This window comes from Spodoptera frugiperda, chromosome 1 (assembly GCF_023101765.2).
Source record: "Spodoptera frugiperda isolate SF20-4 chromosome 1, AGI-APGP_CSIRO_Sfru_2.0, whole genome shotgun sequence".
NCBI lineage: Eukaryota > Metazoa > Arthropoda > Insecta > Lepidoptera > Noctuidae > Spodoptera > Spodoptera frugiperda.
In genome coordinates this window covers 8,532,342-8,557,460 of record NC_064212.1, presented here as the reverse complement: position 1 = coordinate 8,557,460, position 25,119 = coordinate 8,532,342, and the positions used below count along the sequence as shown (strand labels likewise).

The following is a 25,119-nucleotide window of genomic DNA, read 5'->3' as shown; positions in this document are numbered from 1 at the left end:
ATACGAATCTGTAACGAATTATTTGAAATCATTAAGGCATAAAAAACAAGCGTGTATAATGTACCAGAATAATATCCATCGTAAATAAACCCCGTGTAAGTAACTATGCTGTGTACAACATACATATATACCTAATACATATATGCTTATACTATGTTAGAAAGTTATATAATTACATACTTTAGTTACTATCGAAATATAGTTCATGTGATAGTGGATTTAGCCAATTTCTTAAACCTTTTTTAATTTTAGAACAATATTTAGGGAGTATTAAATAAATATCATAAAAAAAAAGAGGGATTTTGATTTTGATTGTTATTTGGTTGGGTTTTCAAATCGGCTTCGTTGTCTACTTTACAAAAGCATCATTAATAATTGTTTTCTGGACCTATATGTTAATTATTAAACTAACATACATAAATAAGTTACAAAGTTTCTTATTTTATCACATTTACATACATATTCAATATTATGTTTTTACTAGTTCCAAGCCATTGTAGAGGCATTTATGAGCAGCACTCCTAAACTAGTCGAGTTTCTCATTAAACAGTTACGCGAGTAAGCTGAAAAACATAATAATTAATTTAGTATATCTCAAGAAAGTTATAATACATTTCGCAATGTCTCAATTTCTACTTATTAGTATTATTTATGATTACTATTCACTTTAGAGTTAACATTAAGCTTTGATTCCTGAACTAGGCAATGCCTGTAAATGCTATCATTTACTCCTGAAACCAATCATAATATCAATACAAATTGAATCCAATAATATCTGAAACATTTTTCAATGTCAAAATTATACAACCCCAATCGTAGCTGTTAAAATACTCGTAGCATTCAGAGTTCGAAATATAAAGCCAAACTCAATACCACGCAATTGTGCTACAGATGCAGTGGGTCTAGTGTTGCAACTCAAGAATACGAAATGTCGCAATATTATTGTTGATTAATTAGAATTAAATAAAGTAAAGTGAAGCTAAGTGAAGTTAAGTAAAGTGTAATAAAGATGAAAGCAATATGCGCAAGAACCGTTGGGCCTGCAATAGAATAAAATGGCGAATTGTACTTTTTTAATGCACTCCTAATTTATTAATATTTTTTCCTCTGTCGATCTACGTATTAGAAGGTTCCAACAACCAAAAAATATTGTAGCTATTGGTTGGTCCTCAGTAATTTTAAGTTTTCTATACATAAAATATTGAGATATAACCATATTTTCATGAATTGCTTCATAAATATTTTTAAATTCCTATTTTGCCTATTCTTAAAAATCGCTTACCAACAGGCGAAATGGTAGCCAAATGTTATCCTATTAAATAAGTAATTTAATAAAAACAAGTAAGAATGCAATTTAAAATAAGTAAGCTTTAATGACACTGTAATTGCGATCAGACAAAATGATGAAGAAGTCCGTGTATAACATTTTACATAGTAGTCCGATTTTGTACCACCCGGTTACAATTTAGCCAGTAGTTCCATCCTTACACCTATGCGTGTGTTGCAGCCAGTATCCCGAAATGCGGCGGGTGTCACGAGATGATCGTGGACCGCTACGTGCTGAAGGTGTCGGACCGCACGTGGCACGCCGGCTGTCTGCGCTGCGTCGAGTGCCGCGCCATGCTCTCCGGGAAGTGCTTCGCCAGAAACAACCAGCTTTACTGCACCGATGATTTCTTCAAGTAAGCCTCTTTATACTTATCTATCTTCTATTATATAAAAATAAATCGGGTTTTCCTTCCTGACGCTATAACTGCAGAAAGCACAAACTGATTTCCACAGTGAGGTTTATAGCAAAAAAATCTAGATATCTATATCTGAAAAAAATCTTGAGAAAAGCCCATCTGATTCCCAAAACGGAGAAGTTTGCTAGTTTTATATATAAAAAAATGAATACTAATTTCTCTTGGTCATCGCTTCAAGCTGGACCGATTTGATTCCTAATGGTCTAAAAACTATTCTCACTTCTGCAATATTTCTTTTTTACCGCCACGTATGTAATAGTGTCTATCACGTTGATAATGTTGTTGTGATTGTGGCTGTTGTCCTAGGCGGTTCGGCACGAAGTGCGCTGGCTGCGGGCAGGGCATCCCCCCCACGCAGGTGGTGCGGCGCGCGCAGTCTCACGTCTACCACCTGCGCTGCTTCGCCTGCGCCGCCTGCGCAAGGACCCTTAATACCGGCGACGAGTTCTATCTCATGGAAGACGGGAAGCTCGTGTGTAAACCTGACTATGAAGCTGCTAGAGCGAAAGGTACGTTTTCCTTTTTGTTGTAATTGTTTTTATGCCCGATTTCCAGATAGGACAAACTGTTAGATTCCGCTCTCTTACATGGCGGTCTTAAACCAATCAATAACTGCATGGTTGGTGCGGTGGCTGGGCAACCGGGTGCCACTCAACGTCCTGTACTGAGCAACTCTTTATAAATGTTGTTTCGGGTCTGGGTGTCATATATGTATGTGAACTTGTATATTCGTAAACGCACCCACGATACAGGAGAAAATCCAAAAGCGGAACAACATTTAGAAAAAATGACAACATTTTATGCAACAATTATTCACTCCATAGGAAAAGAAAATGGCAAAATCTACATCAAAATCAGTTGTAATGTGCAATGTCCAGGCGGCGAGGGTTCGTTAGACGGTGACGCTGCGAGCAAGAGGCCGCGGACCACGATCACGGCGAAGCAGCTGGAGACCTTGAAGAACGCGTACAGCAGTAGTCCGAAGCCAGCGCGCCACGTGCGGGAACAGCTGGCGCATGATACCGGGCTCGACATGAGGGTCGTGCAAGTCTGGTTTCAAAATAGGTCAGTGGATGTTTCTTCATATATAAGTTCTGGAATGATTTGTTTAGTGTGACAGCTAATAAATCTATTTATTTCTGAAAAGCCTTTCTAAGTCGAATAAGTCTTAAGTGAAGGTTTCTATTCTCTTTAAGTAGATTTTGCGTTAATTATTAATTAATTGCGTTATTAATGACCCACTTCAATAGGTAACTGAACATTTTCAGTTGTTCTCTATTTAAAAACCAAGTTCTGGTCTCTATGGGATCTACAGATAAAGGTTTCTTTGCAAAATAAGCTAGACATTATAAATCTACTAATGAACAACCAAACCAAACTCACGATGACGTTAAACATGTCCAAACCGACATTGATTTCTTTATAGCGTTGAATAATTGGACAAGCACGCCTAAGGAACGTTTTTAAGCATATCTACCGAATAAGTACTAAATCAAACGATATCTACAATCAATGCTACTTGAAGCACCTTTAAACTACTTCAGTTAACGAAATGATTTTGAAATGGTCAAGTGAAATAACAAGACGTAAAGAGAGATTAGAGGTTTATGGTCTCAAAGAGCTAAACATTAAAATGTTCAGTAAAATTAATGTGACGTGCAACTGCGTCGGTTTATTAGTTGGTATTGCTACTAAGGAAAATAAATTCTTAAAGTGCCTTGAATAAATTAATCTTGTTTTAGTTCATTATTTTAAAGAAAGTTTGTTGTGAGTCGTTGTTGTTGAGGAAAATTCTTTAAAATGAAGTCAGATAACTGTGATACAAATCGAAATAAAAAATACATAAATAAAATACGATGAGAAATTCAAATAAATTACAATAAAGTTATTCTACTAAATAAAAAGGGTGAAATTAAATAAGGTTGTAAACTATAATTCAAATTATGTTACTAGCAATTTTACAGAAAAAAAATTGGTCGTCATTAAATATTTATTTTTTTCTTAATGTCAAATGAGTTCAACCTCCATTGTGCAGTAATTTCAAAAAAGGTATTTCTAATTAGTGCATAAGAATATTATTCTAAAAATCCACACAAAATGTATTTTTTAGTATAAAATATTAAAATTTAAAATCATTCTGAACAAACTACGTCTTAATCATTAATATTATACCGAAAACCTCTATGATTAATTCTCAAACCTCCTTCGTGTCAGAAGAGGTATTTGTTTAGCAGTAGACACTTAGGGGCCGATGATGTTGATAAATCTCTATCAATTTTAATTAGATAATTAAGTAATATTTTGTTATCACAGCAGTTATAAGTTCCCTCAGAACATATCGATAGCAACCAATTCTCATGACCTTCTAGGCCAAAGTGCCATACAACCATGTCACATCACATCATAAAGGTTTTCTTACAAAAGGCCGGCCTTCGATATTTGCACATTGTGCATCTATGGTAGCGAATGTTTGTTGGTGTTTGGGAGCATAGTCGCGGAACTATGTTGTGTTGCGCGCGAGTGGACACAGTCACGCCAGCGGTCACGCCCTGCACATCGGCCTCGCCTCGTAAACCTGAACGCGATATCACAATGCTCGACTTCTTTACTTTATGTGCTCGATATAACTATGCTATGTATATTATGTACCTGTATACACAATAGTAGTCGTGTTAAACGTGTTGTTAGCGTTTCATATTGATTAGGTTTATTTTGTATTTACATTCTGTCTTGTTTGCAGGCTGTTAATTAATGATGCGAAAATTAAACTCGTAGAACATAAAACATGTCTAGTTTGCAGTCGGTTAATTAGTTTCTATGACAAAACAATAATAACGTAAAGCGTCAAAGAAATTGTCCTTATCGGAGTCGTTAGGTATGTTGCCCAAAAGACTGGGAGCATTGCCACGTTAAATGGCAAAAATACAAATAATAAAAAAAAAACACGTATGAGTATGAATTGAGCAAAACGTTTTCTTGAAAATGTCTGACATATAAAAAAAAGTTTCCAACTTTAAGGTTCTAAGTGCCAACGTAATGAAATACTGGCCGTTTTACAAGAAAATAATTATTGCAGCCATAAAAGTTTTTTCTTTTGTTTACTTTTTTATTTGGGTATATGGCGTTTGTCATATTTTTTCGAGGAAATCAGCCAGTTTCTCGATTTGAATTTTGTTTACTAAAGAGTCTTTGGAAAATAAGGTTTTTATCTTAAATTTTAAAATAACCATTTTACTAGTAGCTACATATTGGCGACGTTTTTATAAGACAACGTTTTTTTTTTTTATTTAGAACAACAACAGAAATTTAACTTCGTGATAACTTAAATACTCATATTATGTTTGTAACACTTATTTAGATTGGGGCTATTAACTTTATAAGTACGAAGAAGGTAATTCGGGACAATGTATCAATAATATAATCCGCATGAGGTAGATGGCAGCACGCGCTTCGCTCCCAGCGGACTGGGCGGAGGCACTTTAATTAATCAACCTCTTTGTTGAAAGCCCGCGCGGGCACCCCGTCGCTCCACTAATAACAACACACGCAAAACATGCGACGGGGGTGTTTTGTTTATACATCGAATACACGATTATTTGTTTAAATCGAAAGTAATCGAAGCGTTATAACGAGTTTGCGTTATTAAATCAAAGTTCAGTCATTATTCGAAGTGCCCATCGCTTAATGAAACGGGGTTACTGGTTACTGTAATAAGTTGCCGCAAAAACTGTTTGTGTAAACTTTCGTAATTAAACTTTGTTTTGCGATTCCATTTAATGACACAGTTCGGTAACTAACACTTGGAAAGCTTAAAAAAGCGTTTATGCAGTATTATGTAGTAGGTTTTCAGATTATTCATTCTTTTGAGTATGTAGGTGTGCTACCTATTCCTTTATCGGTGCTGAAGGTGGCCAGGTTTTAGTGAGGTTAAAATTAATGCCTAGTCTTTCTCTTTTAGGCACCTTTTGAAGTAGTCATCAAAAAAAGGGTGTGCTACCTATTAGAAACATTGTAGTTGTCTTGCTCTCAATAATCGAAGTCAAGTCACAAGTCACACTGGTCAAAATTAGTTAGGTTAGATTGATTGAGGCTTCAAGATATCTGTAGGAAAATCAATAATTCGTTTCTAGAAACCTTTTTCACTAATTTCAATTCTTGTTCACCAGACGAGCGAAAGAGAAGCGGTTAAAGAAAGATGCTGGTCGCACGCGCTGGTCTCAATACTTTAGGTCTATGAAGAGTGGGAGCGGCTCGCCGCGGCACGACAGGCTGCTGGACAAGGATGAGCTCAAGATCGACCTGGATTCCTTTAGCCATCACGGTAAATGTTTATATTTTCCCTTTATCTTGTCTATCTAGTATCCATCTGGTTTCTAATTAATTTTCATTTAAAAAAGTCATTTTGCTTTACTATTATGGTAATATAAATTCACGTAGCGTGTTTTGAATTTTTCCATTTTCTTTTGGAAATAAAGTGAACTTCAAGTGAAGTGAATTGTCAAATAAAGTGAACTTTTACAAAAAGTAAGCCTTTATTTCTATTACTTTAAGGCACTAAACAACCTGTGATTACAACATAAAAAAATGTGTCTGTCGGTCAGTCCTCTAGTAAAGCTATTTGCTCGTTCCAAAGTGTAGATTCCTATAGAGAAGAACGAGCAAGAAACTACATAAGTTATTCATTAATTAAAAAAAAATCTTTTAAATACCATTTTGAATTCAGCCCATTTGACTTTTAACATTCTTAACTACAACCAACGCCATCTGTCCTTACAGAGCTTAGCAACGACAGCTACAGCACGGTGGCACTAGGGGGCGAGGAAGGTTCGCCGGCGGGCGGCGGCGCGGCGGCAGGGGGCGCGCGCTACGCCGCCACGCCGCCGTACCTGCGCGCGCACTCACCGCCACATCCGCACTACCACTACCCACCAGACCATCTTGTCTATACTAACATAGGTAAGATTTGATATCCAATATTACTATCAGTATAAAATTAAATTTTAGTCTTCATAATTTGTAGCTTAGCGATATTTTGGAAATGGATGTAATTAATTTAAATGCGAACAAAGGTCAGTAGATCCTGATGATCTCTACATATCAAATGCCAAATAGTATAAATTATAGCAGTATCACTATTTTTAGAGGAGGAGACCTGTATTTGAGCCCCTGTTAGTTTATATAATTAGAAATCTAATAACCTTCCGACTTAATCAGCTAAGTTATTCCCTCAACAGGTCAAGCAATGAGCGGCGCTGGTATTGGAGGAGCAGGCGGGGCGGGAGGTGCATCAGATTTAAGCAGTTCATCGTCCCCGGCTGCGGGTGGGTATCCCGACTTCCCACCCTCGCCGGACTCTTGGCTGGGCGAGGCGCACCACTACTCGCCGCGCGCCTTCCCCTAGCGGCGGCCACCGCCGGCGCACGCGCAGCCCGCGCCCCCGCCGCCCCCCGTCCCGCGGCCCCCCTACCCGCACGTGCTCGCGCCACAACCCCTCGAGCTCGTCGTCAAGCGTGAGCTATAAATGCTGTAACTCCACTACAAACATTGCCACGCTCAGGACGTTCGACGAAGTCAGTGGAAGTTTGGTGTGCCGCACTTTTGACACTGTTTGATATATACCACTGATGCCACGCCAAAGAGCAATCTCACACGTCAATGTTATAAGGGACTGAAGCTTGCTAAAGTGCTACTGTTTCAGCAAGCAACGTAAAGCACTAAACTTGAAACAATAATTATTACTATGTGTGGTGTGGTGGCTGCTGGGTGCACAGGGATGTGAGTGTTGTCGTCGTTGTTAAATGTTCACAAGACTTGAAATTAATGTAAATAAATGTTTTATATCATAGGCATTGACACTGCATACAATAAACCCTCAATTTTGGTTTGTCATTCAAAACTCGTACTTAACTACCAAGTTGAAATAAACAATTGTGCTGAATTTGCATCAATGTTTTGTTGAGTGTATATTTGTGATTGTGCCGTTCGTTTAGATTTGTAACATAAGAATATAAATATTTGTACATAGCACTAGCAGAGAATAAAGATTAACGCCTTACTAGCAAGGTACACTGTTGTAAATAAATTATGATTGTAGAGAAATTCATAAAATTGTAAGACGTAATGTTTCGTACAAGACGTCGTAAACATATTATGTACATTATTATGAAACGATACAAAAGAAAAATATAATTGGAATAGATGTAACCCCATATTTATTTAACATTCGACAAACATTATCACAATATTGTACATAGAATTAATGTAATATAAGTAATAATAGCTGATATAGGCAAGTCCATAGTGATTATAATACTTTGTGCAAAAAATCTAGTCGACAGATGAATGGTATCTATATTATAAATAATTGTACTTATATGTAATTACAATAAAGTTTTATTTACAACTTACAAGCTATCAGTACCTAAACAATATTATATTTTACAGTTCCGTCGTCGCTACACCCCAGTACTGTTGCATGCGACCTTCAAGGTCTAAGGAGTCTTGGGTGGATTTCTCTTGTATCACAGCAAAATCGTATTCCAGATGATAGGGCATGAGCCGCTGCAATGATCCAAAGTACGCTGCATTTGGACCACCATTGGGTAACCTACCAGAACCGAATCTAAAGTCAGGTTTCAAAGCACTGCCAAACGACCTCGCACTTCCAAAATGTTTTGAGAGGAACGGCATTCCTTTCGATTGTTTGCCTGTCAAGTGTAACTGCGGACTACTGCCTGATAGACCTTTAAGATTTCTTAAGCTGCTAACATTCGACTTGATGCCTTTCGACAAATTATCTAATTCTTTATCAAATAACATTTGAGTGTTTTGTTCGAGCATGTACTCCCAACATTTGAACTGTTCTTCAGGATTAGATACTTCTTCATGTCTGTGATCATCCTCCTTATCTTCTTCGACTCGGACACGGATGGCGCGGGCCACGCCGCCTCGACAACTCCTGCGTTCCGATGCTTTAGCTTGTGACCGCACGCTAGCATAATGTTGGTGACTGACGGCTTCACTTGGTGGCCGGTCACTCTGCCCACTTGGAGATGATCGATCGCTGCACGGCTTTGGAGGCGTCACCGAATGACAACATGGCTCTAAACGTGAACAGCAACAATCCGATCGGCATACCGATTTATTACTGTTTATAGTTTGCCGTAACTCACGCATTAACAGATCCACATCAGATCGAGCCGCATCAAAACGAACAATTAACACTGATATACATTCTTCTACGCCGTAGCTTTGTGCTAGGTCTTGTAACCTTTTGGCTGCTAGAACTGGATTTCGTTCAGCTCTGACTTCTGACACAGCAGTCTCCATGCTAACAGCGTTCCAAAAATGTCCATTCCCTAAGATTAAAAACTCATCATCTTCTTTAATAATTGTTTGTATGACGTCAGGATCTGGCACAGTATTAGGATAGTTTGTCGAATATCCTAATCTTTTGTTATTTTCTATTCCCAAACTTAGAGGTCCATTCCGTCTACTTAGAACTGCTTTTGTATCTCCTACATTGGCAAGCTTCAAGCTATACTTCCGAGCCGAGTGGCCAAAACCATTTTCTTGTGCAGTTATGGGCGATAAATGACACAAAATTAAACAAGCACCTTTTTTCTGCCCTTTTTCCTTGAGTTCTCTATGCGCAGATAGGACAACATATTTCATATACTCATTAACTGTTTCTTTGATAGATTTCTCTTCGAGTACAAGTCCAGGTATAGAGGTTTGTAAAATTTTTGGCACTTCAATATCAGTTTCACCGTCAATGATTGCAAATAAACCTTCCCTATTGCAAAAGGACGGCAAGCGTATTTGTGCACAACATAACTGTAACGATTTATTTGGGCATTCAGAAAATCCTGTGGTCCAAGGCGTCGAGCCGTTCAGTTCTTCGTGATAAACACTTTTTTGTGTCCAAGGTAAGGAATGTCGTCCGGTGACATCGACCAAACTAAGCGGGCGTTGACATCTGTACGCGCTAAATTGCGAAGGATCCACTTGCAACTTTTTGTTACACGATATATCTAAAAACTTCAACTGTTTTGGTGCAAGAAGTCGTAAGTCTATACTATCTAATTCATTATGCGCGAAATCTAGTATTTTAACAGAGGCACTGCACGCAAACATTGGAACAGAGCGTAATCTATTAGAATGAGCTCTTACTATTTTAATATTATTCAACTGGGGCAAATTTTCTGGAAGTCTTGAAAGGCAGTTTCCAGACAATACGAGTTCTTCAATATCTGGCCAGAAGTTGATACATGTTTCTGGTAGATTAGTGAGGCAGTTATACGCGATGTGTAATATCTTCAATCCTCTGAAGGCTATTATAACATCTGCTACTTCATCAGTTAGGCAGTTGGCAGTAAGGTAGAGTCTTTCAAGACAGTGCGATGAGGGACCTCTGGTGTGTGGCAGTCGACTAAGCCTGTTGTTAGTGAGATTTAAAACACACAGACGATCACAGGTTGAGAAGAAGTTCTCTGGTAGGGATTGAATACAGTTGTCATGCAGGAGTAACTCTCGGAGTGGTGATCTTAGTCTTGGCATAGAAGGTATGCTGGATATTTTGTTGTGTGCTAGATGTAGGCTGGTTAGACTGGAGAGTTCGCTGCAGAACAGATGCTCTGGCAGGGAGTTGAGCTGGTTATTGCTGGCGTGTAGCGTGGTGAGGTCGGAACACCCGCTGAGCCACTGCGGTAGGGATGTCAGCTTGTTGTGCGACACGTCGATTTCGACTAGGTTGATCGGTGGTACTGTTGTTGTTAGGGTTTCTAGTTCTGAAACGATGAATGGTTTGAGTTGACGTACCTATTGTTTCATAAAATATTGTATGATTTATATTACGTTAATTTTGGAAGTGTTATAGCAAATGTTTTAGGAATGTTGAGTGGCGAAAATCAATGAGGACAATGACCCACATATGTATGTGTATGACTATACGAAGAAGGTAAGTAAAATCATTAAACTTACGATTATAAGGAGCTCGTAAGATCCTCAGCATGGCGCCATGCAGGGCGAGGTGCTGCAGTGTGTTGTGTGCCGCGTACAGTTCCCGCAGGCCGCGCAATGCTGACACCACCAACACCTCCACGCTGTTGTGAGACAGGTCTAAAGACACTAGGTGCTGGAATTTGAGAAAATAATATAACATTAGAATGACTGCTAAACTAAGTAACTGCTGAATAAATACTTCTGAGTTCGAGTCTCAGATTAAGATGGTCATATCAACATTTCAACGACAAGACGTACATTGTAGAACATAGGCCTTCCCCTTATGAATTCCAGATCGGCTGAGTGGAAGCGAAACCTTATTACTTGACCTTGATTAACTAACTTTGAAAGATATCAATATGTTATTGAAATTTCTTATATGAATATTCTCGGTATCAGAACGGACTGGTCAACTTTAAATTGTTTCGAAGTCAAAATCAAAGCATTTATTTCAATTGATCCTCAATTAGGCACTTTAGAAACGTCAAATTGAATTTTCCGTCAGTCTGTCTGTCAGTGAAGTTAGGTGCTCATTCCAAAGTGTAGCATCGAATGGAGAAGAACGAGCTAGAAACTCCATCGTATGTTTAATAACATTATTAAATGCGTGGTAAAAATTTTCCTCTAGGTCAAGTAAAAAAATCTGATATAATCTGTGGCATGCTGGTAATGGCCTCAACAACGAACGGACATCCGAAGTAATTAAATTTGGATATTGTACTGTTAATTAGTAACCAGTGCAGTTAACTGAAGATTATTAAGTCGTTACAGCTACATGTTTCGATAGATTAATAAAAGGATGAAGACTGAAGACTAAAGATAATTCAGAATTTTAATTTATTTACAACATTTTTCCGATACTACTTACAACTTTAAATCTTTTGTTTATTTTATACATATATGGGACTAAATAGTAAATCGCGTTTCTACGATTAGTGTGTGTCGTCATTTGTATACTAAAGTTTGTTTAGAGTCAGAAATTTCTAGGAGAAACAGAACTTTAGTGGTAAGTAGGTACACTCCAAGACACAGAGGACACGAGAAGGACACTCCACATTAACAACCAACAACCAATAAGAAAAAATTACATAGGTACTTTACGGTTATTTACTTACATACACTAAAAGGAATTAGAGTAGACAAAACTATGTACCTCATAGTTTCCAAGTATGATGCTCCCTTTTAGTTTGTTATGCCTCAGGTCGACGGTGGTAAGGGGAGCTCGATATTCTGATTTATTTTCATCTTCTGGCGCCATTTGTGGTTTGGGCTGAAATGTAAAACATGGATGACGTTACAACCTAAAAATGTTATAAAACAACAATCAAAAATTGCTACAATGTATCTCAAGTAGGTTCTGTCTTCTGTGTTCATCTAAGACATAGATGTCTTAGGTAGGAATTCTATTTACTTCAAGAAGAAAGTAATAGATTTCTTAACGCTTATAGGTCACGGTAACCATTTAACATCAGGTGGGCCCTGTGCTTTCTTGCCATCGTCGTGGTAAAAAAAAGGTAGGTAATTTAAATATTATGTAATGGGGACATTGATACGAAAAACTATAACTATTTTGTTCAGATTATTCTTTGAATAGGTACAGATACAGATGGAGCTCTTCTAAATCTGAAGTATTGCATGAGATAAACCTACCCCAAAACTGGTGATCAGATTTCTGGTCGCCACCAGAGTCCTGAGCCGCGGTAGCCGCAGCACGCAGTCTATGGATCGTAGTTCGTTGTCGCTCACTTGGAGCTCTTCCAATCTAGAAACGAGAATAAATATAAAATTAATATAAACTAGCTCTTTCATACGCACATAAAGGTAATTTATGTTCTTCATGTTCGCTACGCAGTTCTAAGAAACATACAACAACGTCACGCCTTTTTATCGCCGAAGGGTAGGCAGAGGTATACATTACGGTAAGCAATGCCAATGTACAATGTACCTACACCCACTTTTCACCATTTGTGTTATAAGTCCCATGTAATAGGGGTGAGATGTTTCTACAAGTTTCTAAGAAATATGCATGCCAAATTTCATCTTCCTTGCTCCAGTATGACTGTGCGTTGTCTAGTAGTCAGTCAATTAGTCAGTCAGTCAGTAATGGAAGAGATTAGTATTTATCAAATGAATAAATAAATATACAATATTCATGATGCAACCACTAGTGTATATAATTAACACATACATGCATAGTGTATATAATTACACACACATGCATATAGACAGAGTTGAATATACCCACAAATTAGAATGCAAATCTATCTGAGATCCGGACGCTAGCCAATTTGTTATCCAACTTCAAAGATTATTTGCAGCATTGTAGATAGACTGTACACAGGTGAGAATTAAACGAAAACATTAAAACTTCTATTAGAAAGTAAATTAGTTAATTACCATGCTTATTTATATGTAGAAAACGAACAACATTTTGATTGTGTTAGCTGACGATCTTGAAAGCATTGTTCAGTTTTTAATTAAGACATAGGTCAATGTGTGGTGTGTATTTTGGTAGTTTCAATACTTATGCATATGTTATTAAAAGAACGTTGAAACTATCTATGCCTTTACTATTAGGGCCCAGAAGGGTTTACCCGGAGCTCCGGCTCTAAATGCGTAGTAAGTAAGTAGGAACGGGGTGGTTTAAAGCCGCCTCGCATTTTCCTCCCTTAAAAAATCCTTCACAATTTCTTTCGGTATCATTGTATTTATTCATTATATTTTTTAGATAATAAGAATAGTGGCTAAGTTTACTTCATCGCCATAAATAAACTACTCGTATATCGACATAAGAAGTTTCTGTATAAGTAACCACAATTACCGCAAAGCAGGAAAGTTCAAGAGTCAGATTTATAATCCTTAATACTCATAGTTATTTTTATCCTTATCAATTACTTAACAATACAAATATATGGTTATTCTTAGAACAGTAATGAGATTGCGTAATTTTGATTCAACAATAGATTTTCACTACTTCGTAGGTACCTCTTTAGACCGTACATGTTAATGCGTGGCCCACTAGTTCGGACACCGTGACCGATGCAATTAGAAGCTTTTTTTATTAATCATTCTTTAAGTATTTTGACTCATAAGCCACTATATAGAGACGAGGAAAGTTTTTGACTGTTTCTAATTAGTAGATAATAAGTTGTCTGTTCTTTTCGTCATTAAAAGTCTAGTGTATTGTGTGTTTAATATTGATTTATTGTTGAAAAGCATTTCGTTTCACTGTCTAGATAGTCGTAAAATGTTTATAGACATGATTTCATTTATAAATAGCTTCTGTCAACGGCTTCGTGCACATTCCTTTGGCATAAAAAGTATCTTATCACCCAAATCAGCTCATACTCTGTCTGTATACCGAATTTCATCAAAATTCGTTCAGTAGTTTCAGCGTGATTGACGGACAAATATCCAAACATCCAAACTAACAAACTTTCACATTTATAATAATAGTGTGATTTTAGTCATACACAAAATGAAATCTTGTAGTATCGATGTATAGTCATACATCGTATTATTTCGATAAAATTGTCTTGTATCGTGTTTCTATCAGTTATTTTAAAACTTATCTTAAAAGTATATAATACTCAGAGTTCTTTAGGTGTTACTTACATTTACAAACACCCAATTACACGTAGATACACAGCCTATGCTCACATGAAATAGACGATTTATCAAGAAACAATCGCGATCACTCTTCCTGATTGAGGCTATAAACTAGAATAAACAATACCTTCATTATAGAGATCTTTATCTAGCTGTCCATTGCGTAAAAATACATAAATCTACTTTTTTAATACTAGTGTTGTTGGTTTTAATTTAGGAAAGTAAAGTAAAATTTATTCGTGTACAATATCTCTTAGATCTAAGTTATTGAGCTCGAAAATATTGCGATCTAGATTTAGAATGTTCCAATGTAGCTAGGCTATATTCTGTAACTATCAATTCGGAATATTCGAAGTGTGCTCGATCGCGGTTCATCATGCCATTGATTTTGAGTTTGTGAGAATAATCTAGACCAATGATGAGCGACGTTTAAAGGTACACTTGTGGATAAATAAATAATGATTATTTCGATATTTTAACCGTTTAAGTAAAGTATCTTTAAAATTATTGTTTACCGTGTAACAAATATCTTCACAGATGATAGTTAGTTGTGTTTGTCGTTGTTTCGTTATTTAGATACTTCTTAGCTATTCAGTAGGTAACTTTCAATTCGAAAGATCTAAGTGAATTTGATTGCAGCCCGCCATTTTATTGGTTGTGAAAATAATCTCGACCAATAGCGAGCGAGAATGCGATCGAGCTACTTCGAAAGTTCGGATTGTCATTTATAGAATAGACATAGCTGTTAATGGATTTTCGAATAAATCGCCTTGAAGTCAGACATAGGATAAAGATAATCTAGTAAGGGCAAGACTGTCACTTAACATGTGACGTATGGGTTCGATTCTTTCATAGAACAAGTTTCAGTAGCATTTATAGATATTTATGTCAAGTTTAAGTGCGAATAGTTTTTACATAACACAGGAAATATAGTTTTAGTTGCATTGCACAGTTGCAAATATAAGACAAGGCTGTTTTAATTAAAACTAATAATTAATACCTTCATATCTAAATTATTTCATAAACCATAATTAACATAGTCACAATGTTACATGGCTTTTAACTTTTTTAATGCATTCTTTATTAACTGATTACCACGCTGTGATTGTCATCTAGCTGCGCCTGCGCCGGCGACGTGACATGTGGACTTGAGAGTAACGAGAGCGACACGTAGCTGATTACTGGAGTAAACAATTATTATGTACAAGTTCATAACTGTTGGCCGACATAGAGAGGACTGTAACTGTATAACGGCCATATAATCGAGAGGAAAATGTAAAAAAAAAACAAAAATTCTTCTTTGGTCTATCTGAGAGTCATTAGGGAAAGTATATGTCAGCTATGGACATATTGCGGCTTATGTGAAAAAGTGTACATTTTAAATTTGTAACTAAACTGATAAGTAACGATACTGAGAATGTCCGTCACGAAACTGATGTTATTATAATGATAGTGAGGATGTTTAACAGATGGGGCAAGTTGTTGGTGAACTGCAGTTTTGGGAGTGTCTATGTGTGAAGAAACGCTTGTTCTATGTTGTTATTGTTTTACATGTGTCGTGTAGTGCTAGAAGACAAGAAGAGTAGGAATAGAGAAAATAGAAACTCACCGATATAAATAAATATAAACAAACTATAAAGAACTATCGCAACTATAGAACTGAATAGAGAACCAAGCTAAAACACGTTCACTGATCCACCAATACATTATAAAATGTACGTTACACCGTTAATAGTTCGTGTTGCAATGAAAAATTTGTAATTATTCTTTAAAATAACAAAAACAAATAATGCTGCTAACGTAAGGTGAGCGTGTGCGCAGACTGACCGCGGTGAGTGCGCCGGCGCCGCCCCGCTGACCACGCGGCCGCGGCTGAAGCAACAAGCCGCCATCGATGTTACAAGCAAGCATTGTTGTGCCTCTATCTATCAATGAATCTATGCAATCCTCTTAACTACAAAACATTTATCATGTTACACATACAGATTTCCTTTCGTAGTATTTTTGCATAGTGTTTCTCCTAATATTATGCTTCAGATCAAGAAATATTGAGACGGTCAACGGAGCATGCATGAAAAGACTGATGAATCGAAAGAAGTATGTAAGATTCCTAGTAATTCCGTTGTCCCTGCCTACTCCCATGGGAGACAGGCGTGAGGTTATGTACATATGTATGTACTGTCAATATATTTCACAAAAATTTCCTTTAAGCGTCAAAGAAAAATTGACGTCACTTTTACTCCACTTAAGACAATTTACAAGCCATTTTCAAACCACAAGTAGCCAATAGCTGCAAAATTAACTCAATACATACATGTTTATGCGACTTATCACGACTTTAACTGCCTATTAGGTTCTATTGTCGTCCTACAAAGAAGTTTAATTGCGTATACAAGAAACGATAAATAAACGGAATCTTTATAACCAGCAGTAGAATGTACGGAAATGGTAGAGGACGAATAAATACTTTAAATAATGACTCACGAATGCTTGTTGATACGATCGTAGGATTGTTATTAAACGCCTGTTTTATTAGTTTTACCTCGACATTCCCTGTTTAGATTTTTTTATATTTGATGGGTCGCCGTATGGCCGCTATCTTAAGTGATGATGCGACCTACGATGGAGCACGTCTGCCTATAAGCAACCTATTCACTCGGGCTTTTCAGTTTTCAGCAATTCGCACAAGGAAGCTTGAAGCTAAGCGCTTCGTGCGAGTGGGTGGGATATCTACCATGAAGCGAAGATGAAACTAAGCACTTGCCTTGCCTTCGAATATCTTTGGCATATTTTCGATTTTTAGATTAGTTCATAATATTGTTTTAGGGAGTGAAAGAAAATTATTAACCGACTTCCCCAAAAAGGACGAGGTTCTCAATTGGACTGTATGTTTTTTTTAAATATAATATGTTATACGATTATTTCAGCGTTTGTGGACGGTTTTTGATGACTCTTTTATTGTTGGTAAGGTCATATTTTCTATTTACTCCTATTTCCACCAGGTCTGGATGTGATGATGGGATCCCAGGGAAACTGGACCATTTAAAAATTGTAAAGGCAGCTAGTGCGTTTGGTTTTCTTTTGATTAAGTATTTAAAACCACTACCATTTTATAAAGGTCTAGAGTCGATCTGGAGCCGAGAGACAGATGGTGTGTGATTGTCTTTGGAGAGTGATGATGAAGTAGTATCAGTAGAGAGATATAAGTCGGTGCCACAAGCACATTTTTATATCTTTATATGTTTTATAATCCCAGAAAGGTATAATAGTATCAATAAGTAGTTTAAAGGAGCATGCCATGTAGATTAGCTAACAGGGGTTGCGCGTACGGCGAAGTAAAGTGAACGTAACGCGCACGGTCCGGCGAGCAGATGTAGATAGCCCCGCCCCGCGGCGCGTACGCAAGCACTCACTTTAAAAAAATTAGCACACAACGGAAACTCCGTGTCTTATACCAACATATGACTGCTAACTTGGACATACTTATCGTTGGTTGTTGTTATTATTTATTGACATTGACGATATTTACATAGACTTGAGAAAACTTACAGAATTTTGGAGGCCTAGCCTTTTGCAAATCTAAAAATTGTAAGTACATGTCTGTTCTTATTTTATACTAGCGGCCCCCATACTCTCTCTATATACCAAATTTCATCAAACACCGTTCATTAGTTTCAGCGTGATTGACGGACAAAACATCCAATCAAACAAAAATTCACTCGCCATTGAACGTAACACTTAGGCGAGTTCAGATCCAAAGCTAAACTACTGTAAACTTTTATATAATAAATAAATAATAAAAAAAGTAAAATATAAAATGTGATAATGTGATATGTGCATTGTGCACAGTTCCAGTGACATCATCCATGGATTATAAACAGGAAGGAATATTCAAATAAAAGTTACAAGATACTAAAGCAAAACTAATTAGAAACGTTAAACGCTACCATTTTGCAGAACTGCTACAGTAACACTGCCGAGTTCATTCTCGAATATTCTACAGAACAAACGAAAAACCATTTCTTTTCAAACCACAAACTCATTGAATACAAGGAACTGTTTAGAACAATTTTCTTCTAGTGAATGTTGTTCCCTTTTGAAACTAAGTACGTAAATATCGAAACAAAAGGCCGAAGGCTAAGATTGATGCGAGAGGCGCCGCGAATGCCACGCTTCGTCAGCCGAGCGTTACTGAGTAGAACTAGTAATGATCGCATACCCATACGTGAACTGTGAAACACTATGCTTCTTCACTAACCTCGAAAATAATAATAATTAGCGTTATAATAACAACCACAACAAGTATCAGTAGTTATATTTATAAGAATGGGTCGGCTTGACCGGAGTGATACCACGGCCTCACAGAAAATCGACGTGAAACAACGCTTGCGTTAAATTGCCCAATCCTAATCCTTGATTCTCCCATAACCCTTAAATTCCAAATCCCTCAAAAGACCGGCAACGCACTTGTTAGGCCTGCGGTATTTCGGGTGTCCATGAGCGGTGGCGATTGCTTACCATCTGATGATTCATCTGCTCGTTTACCGACCATAAAAAATGCATAATAATCTTCGATGAGGATTTTCCAGGACAGAATACGTATTTAATTTAATTTAAAATATACTGGAGTTTAAGATTCGAACTGTTTATTAACAGTTTTGTTTTCATTAGAATCTTTTATTTAGAATGCTTCCTTTAAGCTTCAATTTATTTTAATTAACGTGCTATAAAAATTTCAAAACCCTCTCGCAATATGAAATACAGTTCTACCTATTGTGCAAGATATCCTAAACTAGCTGAAAAATTAAATGCATTTTTTTTATAATAACTGCTGAAATGTCTTATTTTCTGTAGTTTGCATGAAGAGATGAGTAACATGTTTAATTCCACCCTTTACAGTTGTACATGTATGCATATATACATATATGCATTCAATTAAAGTGATTTGATTTGATTCGTTTAAATCATAGAGAGCATAAAACTCGACGAGCTACTTTTAAGATTCGTGGTATTTGGAATTCAATTGGAATTACACTTATTGCAACTCGAATCAAAACTTTATACATATTTATGAAAGTACTTAGTTAATCAATTAAAAATCTGTAGAAATGAGTAAACAGCGCGACGTCGCTGCGTCTGCGCACGCTGCTCATGATGAAGAGGCCCTCTGTGACTCGAAACTAGTAGAACATTTCTCCATTAATTTACGTGAGTAAACCGATAGTTTTTTTATGAACAGTTATTATAAAAATAAAGTACTTAGTATTTTTTTTTTCAAAGAAGAATGATGAGCTGTAATAACACTGACTCAAATTATTTATAGAGATTAGAGTGTCTTTTGAGATAAGGTTTGACTATTGACATATTATTTGTTATGAGTAAAGTAGCGTAAGTAGTGGTTGGATACGAAGGATCGCCCTCAGGAGATTGGACAGTCCAGCTATAGACTGAAACGAGCTGATGATAAACTTCCAGTTCAGTTCAGACCAAACATAGATTCAATGTGTAAATAGAATAATGTCCGTTTTGCTTAAACACCTTCGCAATACCAAACGTAGTCACGGTTGATCGATTTGACTGACTAACGACTATTTGTTTTGTGGTATGATGTCGAAAAAATATTAATTACCAACTAAATGAAATCTTAGCTAATATCTGATTACGATCACGTAGTGAAGCGTAACTTTACTTTATAGAGTATAATTTCAACAAGGTTTTAACAGAGCTTTTTCCTGTCCATATTCAGCCATTGTTGTTATCGTCATCCAAAGGCTATGGAGTTCAGCAATACTTCATAGATTCTAATATTTGTTAAGCCTCAGTTTGGAATAAGGAAACAAATCCAAAATATAAAATAAATAACTGACTGATTGACTGTCTATAGCACAAGAGTCAACGTCAAAAACTGGTATTCATTTCCATCTTCGAATTTGTAACTCAATTGATAAATGACTTACTGTGTAAGTTGGCATATTTCTGGTGGCAGTTCTGTGATCCTGTTGTCGCTGATGTCGAGGTGTGTGAGAGCTTGCAGGGTCCAAACTTGAGCTGGTAGACTCGATAAGGCATTGCTTCTTAGTTTGAGGACTCTCACAGTGAAGGCCCCTGTTGCATGCTGCGCCAGCGCCGCGCCCAGCGACGCTCGCCCACCACTACTGAGGTCCAGAACATTGGGCGGCTGCGTACTTTGTGTTCCCTAGAACAATGTCAATAGTTACAGTATTTTATGATTGAGTTCATCATCAATAGCGAGTGACCGTTGGAATATGTTTAACATGACATTTTAGTATACAAATACAACATGACGTCTTAAACGTTTGATTTCTTAGAATGATTCCATTTGGTTTTCCCAATTTTCCATTATCGTATTCAAGGTGTGGAGAAATTTGACCACTAAGGTAGCGGTAAGAATAAGAATAATTATAATGAGTTTATTACAAAGCAACTAATGACTAATGAGAAAGTTTATGTTTAAGAAGCATGAACGTTGACCAACCGAAAGTTCGCATTTTTCTCTGAACGTGTTAGGTTCCAAACTGTCGAGGAAAACGTCTTCAGAGTTGGGCTGTGTGAACACATCGAGACTGTCGACCGCCTCTTCTTCACACTTCATTGTATTTCTTTCTACCATCACACTGAACTAACACTGGCACAACACAAACAATAAAACTAAAGAGTTTAATGGCAAACGTATCTTTGTCTTTACATCAAATGACATTTTAACAGCAACTGCAGTAAAACAGTGTTCGTCTGTCTCGGTGTGTAACCACAATGGGGCCGACGAACTCCTTCGAGCATTGTTATTCCCAAAGACTACGGAGTAACTCCTGTACAGTTCATTATTCCATTCACGTCGCTGTAGCTTGCATAAATGGCGTTTGTCCTTGATTAATACTGATTTCTTGTAACCATCATTCAATGATTTGCCAGAAATGCTAAAAGTGGATTTTCATGTGACTTGTGGTTTTTGACTTGAGTTCGATTTATTTTGAAAAGGTGAAACACAACCGGTATTGTTTACAAATAAGTTACGTAGCACAGTTAACGAAAGCGAATTGTGCACTGAGGGTGAGCTCAGTGCGACCACTGCGAGTGACTTTTTACTTGTGAAGTGGCAGCGTGCGCGCGGGCCACTATCACCGGCGCAGACGCAACCATCATACTCTGCACATCTCGACCGTGACATTTCTTTCAGGGTGTAGTGCACACTATTTTTAATTAACACACTTTTCGTGTGTTCCATTATAACTCTCTTTAGTATGCATACCTTATCTTGAGAAATAATCAAACAATAACACTTAATTCGTCGCACAACAACATAAATAATTCACGAGCATGTTCATGAATAATTTCATATAAGATCGCAATTTCAACTTATCGAAGTCATTTGCAATGAAAAACAATTTCTTGTTTACAATTTTTCTGGCCATTGTTATCTACCGATGGTTATGACTTATGGCTATGAATAAGAGAGCGTCGTAAATATGGTTTGTGATGAAAATAATACCTGTTGTGATATTATAGCACCATACAAATGTCATGGTTATACAACCCTATTGTGATTGACGTCAAATTGTACATTGAAACGTCAAAAACTTGATAAGCTTTAGGAATTTCTAACAATTTACCGCTGTTAGCTTGACGGTTCGTTAGTTTGAGAAGTGTACCGGAATCAAATTCCCAATCATCTGCTAAGAGCTCATATCTGCACGCTGTGGAGCGCGCGACGGAACTAAACATAAAACTACATCAGATTTGCTCCAATTACACTGCTAAAACTCGTGCTTACCTGCCAACCGTACTAAACCAATTTGCTTATACTTGTTTAACTTTAGAAACAGATTAGTTGTGGTTGTATTCATATGCTCACGTCTTCGAAGTCGATTAACTCACCTCCTTCAACCAGCAGAACCACATGTTTCTCTCCCAAATGGTACTAAATCCGAGGAAGAGGTGATTCATGCTGTTGTCTGCGGATGTGATGTTCCCTGGACAACGCGGCTTAACGCAGAGCACCAATCTGTGAGCCTTGGGTGGACATAACTCAATACTACCGCCACTCAGTTCTAACATTTCCCAAGTTGTACCTGAAAATTTTTAATATCAGGGTAAGTATGCTTTCCACGTAGAAAAATATTTTATAATAATCGAATAAAATGTAATTGCTACGAGTACCGTAAGAAAGTAGCCTCGATCCTATCACGTACGCCGGTCTGGGTTTCCACTGTGGAAATACATGTCCTTTCAGCACGTAAACTGTCCCGGATTTGAGCACTCCTCCAGTGCGCGGAGCAGGTCCTGCACACCACCGCAACGAATGTCCTAACTCCGGGTCTACTGCCAGCCGCATCCTTCGAGCCTGCGATCTCCAACCACATGTTGCTAAGTATTGTTCTTGGATTCTTAAAGGATACTCGTCGTGCTCCAGTCGTCGCGAATTCGCACCACCAGTTTGTAACCAAAGTGATAGCTCATCACTGAAACCAAGATTTTTATTCACTTCTTCCACTGTGGTATTAAGTGTAACCTTGATAAGTTTACTGGGCGCATCGATGACGAACGGTTCGAGGCCTTCAAATACACGAATCCAGCCATATTCGTTGGCTGCGCGGGGTTTGAAACCTCGCGTGGATGCGAGCCGGCGCAGTGACTTGCGCGGCGCGGCAGGCGATGAGGCGTGTTGCGCCTGTTGCGCGACCATGGTGCGCGGCCGGCGCGGCAGGTGGCGGCGGGAGCGGGTGCGCGCACAATGCCCGCGCGCCGGACCCGGCCGCCGTTGCATTACAATTGGGTCGGACTCGTGGTGGGGGTGGGAAACATGTTGCTCGGTCACTCGGGAACATGACTGAATACAAATTAATGCCAATAAAATTCACGATAGCTGCTCGTCTACAACAAGGTACGGACATGTCTTTTTTTTGAAAAAGGATCAACGTTGAAATATAACATAATGTTGACTTTTATGACGGTTGTAAGATTTATGAAATTACCAAAGCTAAGTAAGAAACCAGTAAATATTTTTCAGGACTTCAACAATACTAAAAAATACAATACCCAGTCAAAAATAACCAAAAAGGCGAATAGAAGATCCTGTAGCGTTATGCGATAATAACCAAAACATTGACTATTCGAAAGACAGGGACGTCGGGGCATCGTGGTTGGTTCCGCACCGACAGCCACCCCACCTGTTGACTCACCTGCTGCTCAAGAACCCTCCGTACTAAACAAAACACCGGAAAATAGGAATCAATATGAATTACCGAAATTAAATGACTTACGTATATTTGGTTTATTTTCAAATATACTACGCTATCTAATTTAAGTAGTTTTTCTTATATTTTATCACATAGATGAAAAATTATAATTATATTGTTAACTTCATTTCTTAAATAAATATTACGAAAAACTGAAGTTTGAGCTCAGTAGTTGCAATTTCAGAGGCATCTACTATGTCCAGCAGTGGATGGAAATGGGTCGATGATGTCAATTTACATGCGTAGTTACTTTCCTATTTATTTTCATGCGTATTTAATACGTTTTATAGTAAAACGTTCATTTAAGCTTATACCCACTTCATATACGGAAACTAATCTTTATATATAAATTCTTCTGTACGTGTGTATGTCACTGAGCTCCTCTTAACCTTTAAGTACCGACGTGGGGCCTGTGAGGCCGTGGCGGATAGACAAGTTGTTAGTTTTACCCCTCCCAGAGGAGAGACCCGTGCTCATCAGTAGCTGTGAGTTGAGTTGCACCAGTTCGAGTGTGGTAAAAGTACCGGGGAATACTGTTTTTGTATTATGTCGATTTAAAATAACGACGCGGCCTCTCAGGCCCAACGTCGGTACTAACGTTAGTGTTTGAGCTATGATCAAAATAAAGTGCAATTTCAGAAGTCAAACTGCTAATAAGAATAATAGATGTACCTGGGACATCGAGGGGTAAACATAGTTTATGATATACAACACTATTAAAAGACCTCATTTTCATATAAATTCAAATAAATAGAATACTCGGTTCAGATATGCCAGATTTAGTTCAGTATGAGGCAAACGAAGAAAAAATAAGAAAAGTACATACTTTTCTATTTTGATTTTTGAGGTGCATCTTGTTCACCTAAACGAAATAAAAACTTCACATATCAATGTTACTCATGCAAGAAACATGTTTGTTTACAGTGCGACAAACAAGTGTTAACTTTGATATTGGACATTTTTTTTATTTCTGGAATACCAAGTACTTTTTGTTTTTTTTTATATATCTAATAACCCATAAATTTAAGAAAAATATAATTTACGGTTCCTAAGAAGTCATATATTGTTATTTTAGATTTTTTTTTGTAGACTTGTAATTTTTGAGTTAAAAATGGGACCAAAGATTGAAAATGTTATAATTTCAAAGTTTATTAAGAATTATTACTAAAAATGTCATTTCTTTTATTTGTAAATCCCAAATTAACAGTTTGACCTATAATTTGATGTATTATTATACATATTTTTTACAAAACTCAGTGTTATTTATGCGGCCTCTCAGGCCCTACGTCGGTACTAGTGTGACAAAAAAACCACGTCGGTAGCTAAAGGTTAAACGACTAGACGGATTTTGATGAAACTTTTTGTGTGTGTTCAAGAGGATCTGAGAATGGTTTAGATTCACAATTTTGTCCGCTGGACAATGTATTTTAATTAATTTTTAATTTATTAGTAGTTGTTGATTTTGGAATGTTTTACATCGGATCCGACGGACGGCGCTACCATCGCAG

At 37.3% G+C, this 25,119-nt stretch overlaps 2 protein-coding genes across 5 annotated transcripts in view; one reads left to right on the top strand and one right to left on the bottom strand.

Annotated features, from left to right (window-relative positions):
• LOC118273516 (LIM/homeobox protein Lhx3) overlaps nt 1–8,148 on the top strand; it is a 39,818-nt gene extending 31,670 nt beyond the window's left edge. For 2 of the 3 annotated variants that reach the window (XM_035590520.2, XM_050697003.1), the window contains exons 2-7: nt 1,508–1,682; nt 2,052–2,254; nt 2,624–2,810; nt 5,912–6,066; nt 6,522–6,701; nt 6,980–8,148. In XM_035590520.2, coding sequence (XP_035446413.1) covers nt 1,508–1,682; nt 2,052–2,254; nt 2,624–2,810; nt 5,912–6,066; nt 6,522–6,701; nt 6,980–7,146 — 1,067 coding nt within the window. In that variant the 3' untranslated portion in view covers nt 7,147–8,148. Of the gene's footprint in view, nt 1–1,507; nt 1,683–2,051; nt 2,255–2,569; nt 2,811–5,911; nt 6,067–6,521; nt 6,702–6,979 lie in introns of all 3 variants that reach the window. The other variant, XM_035590518.2, reaches the window with a different exon arrangement.
• LOC118273515 (protein phosphatase PHLPP-like protein) lies at nt 7,932–23,154 on the bottom strand. Of its 2 annotated transcripts, XM_035590515.2 has the most exons (7): nt 22,533–23,154; nt 22,251–22,444; nt 20,315–20,553; nt 12,399–12,510; nt 11,902–12,018; nt 10,728–10,881; nt 7,932–10,534 (listed from the first exon to the last, which is right to left on the bottom strand). In XM_035590515.2, exons 1-7 carry the CDS (start codon nt 23,137–23,139, stop codon nt 8,184–8,186), a joined length of 3,774 nt encoding a protein of 1,257 aa, XP_035446408.2. In that variant the 5' UTR covers nt 23,140–23,154; the 3' UTR covers nt 7,932–8,183. The 2 variants fall into 2 exon arrangements, with proteins under 2 accessions (XP_035446408.2, XP_035446409.2); XM_035590516.2 differs by lacking the exons at nt 22,251–22,444; nt 22,533–23,154 and adding an exon at nt 20,854–22,222.
• Between the last annotated feature and the right edge of the window lie 1,965 nt (nt 23,155–25,119).

Coding starts and splice junctions, on each gene's coding strand:
- LOC118273515 (XM_035590515.2), bottom strand. CDS start 23,139: ATGCAACGGCGGCCGGGTCCGGCGCGCGGGCATTGTGCGCGCACCCGC. Junction 12,511..20,314: donor GAAATATGCCAACTTACACA/GTAAGTCATTTA, acceptor TCTCGTTTCTAG/ATTGGAAGAGCTCCAAGTGA. Junction 10,882..11,901: donor TCATACTTGGAAACTATGAG/GTACATAGTTTT, acceptor CTCAAATTCCAG/CACCTAGTGTCTTTAGACCT.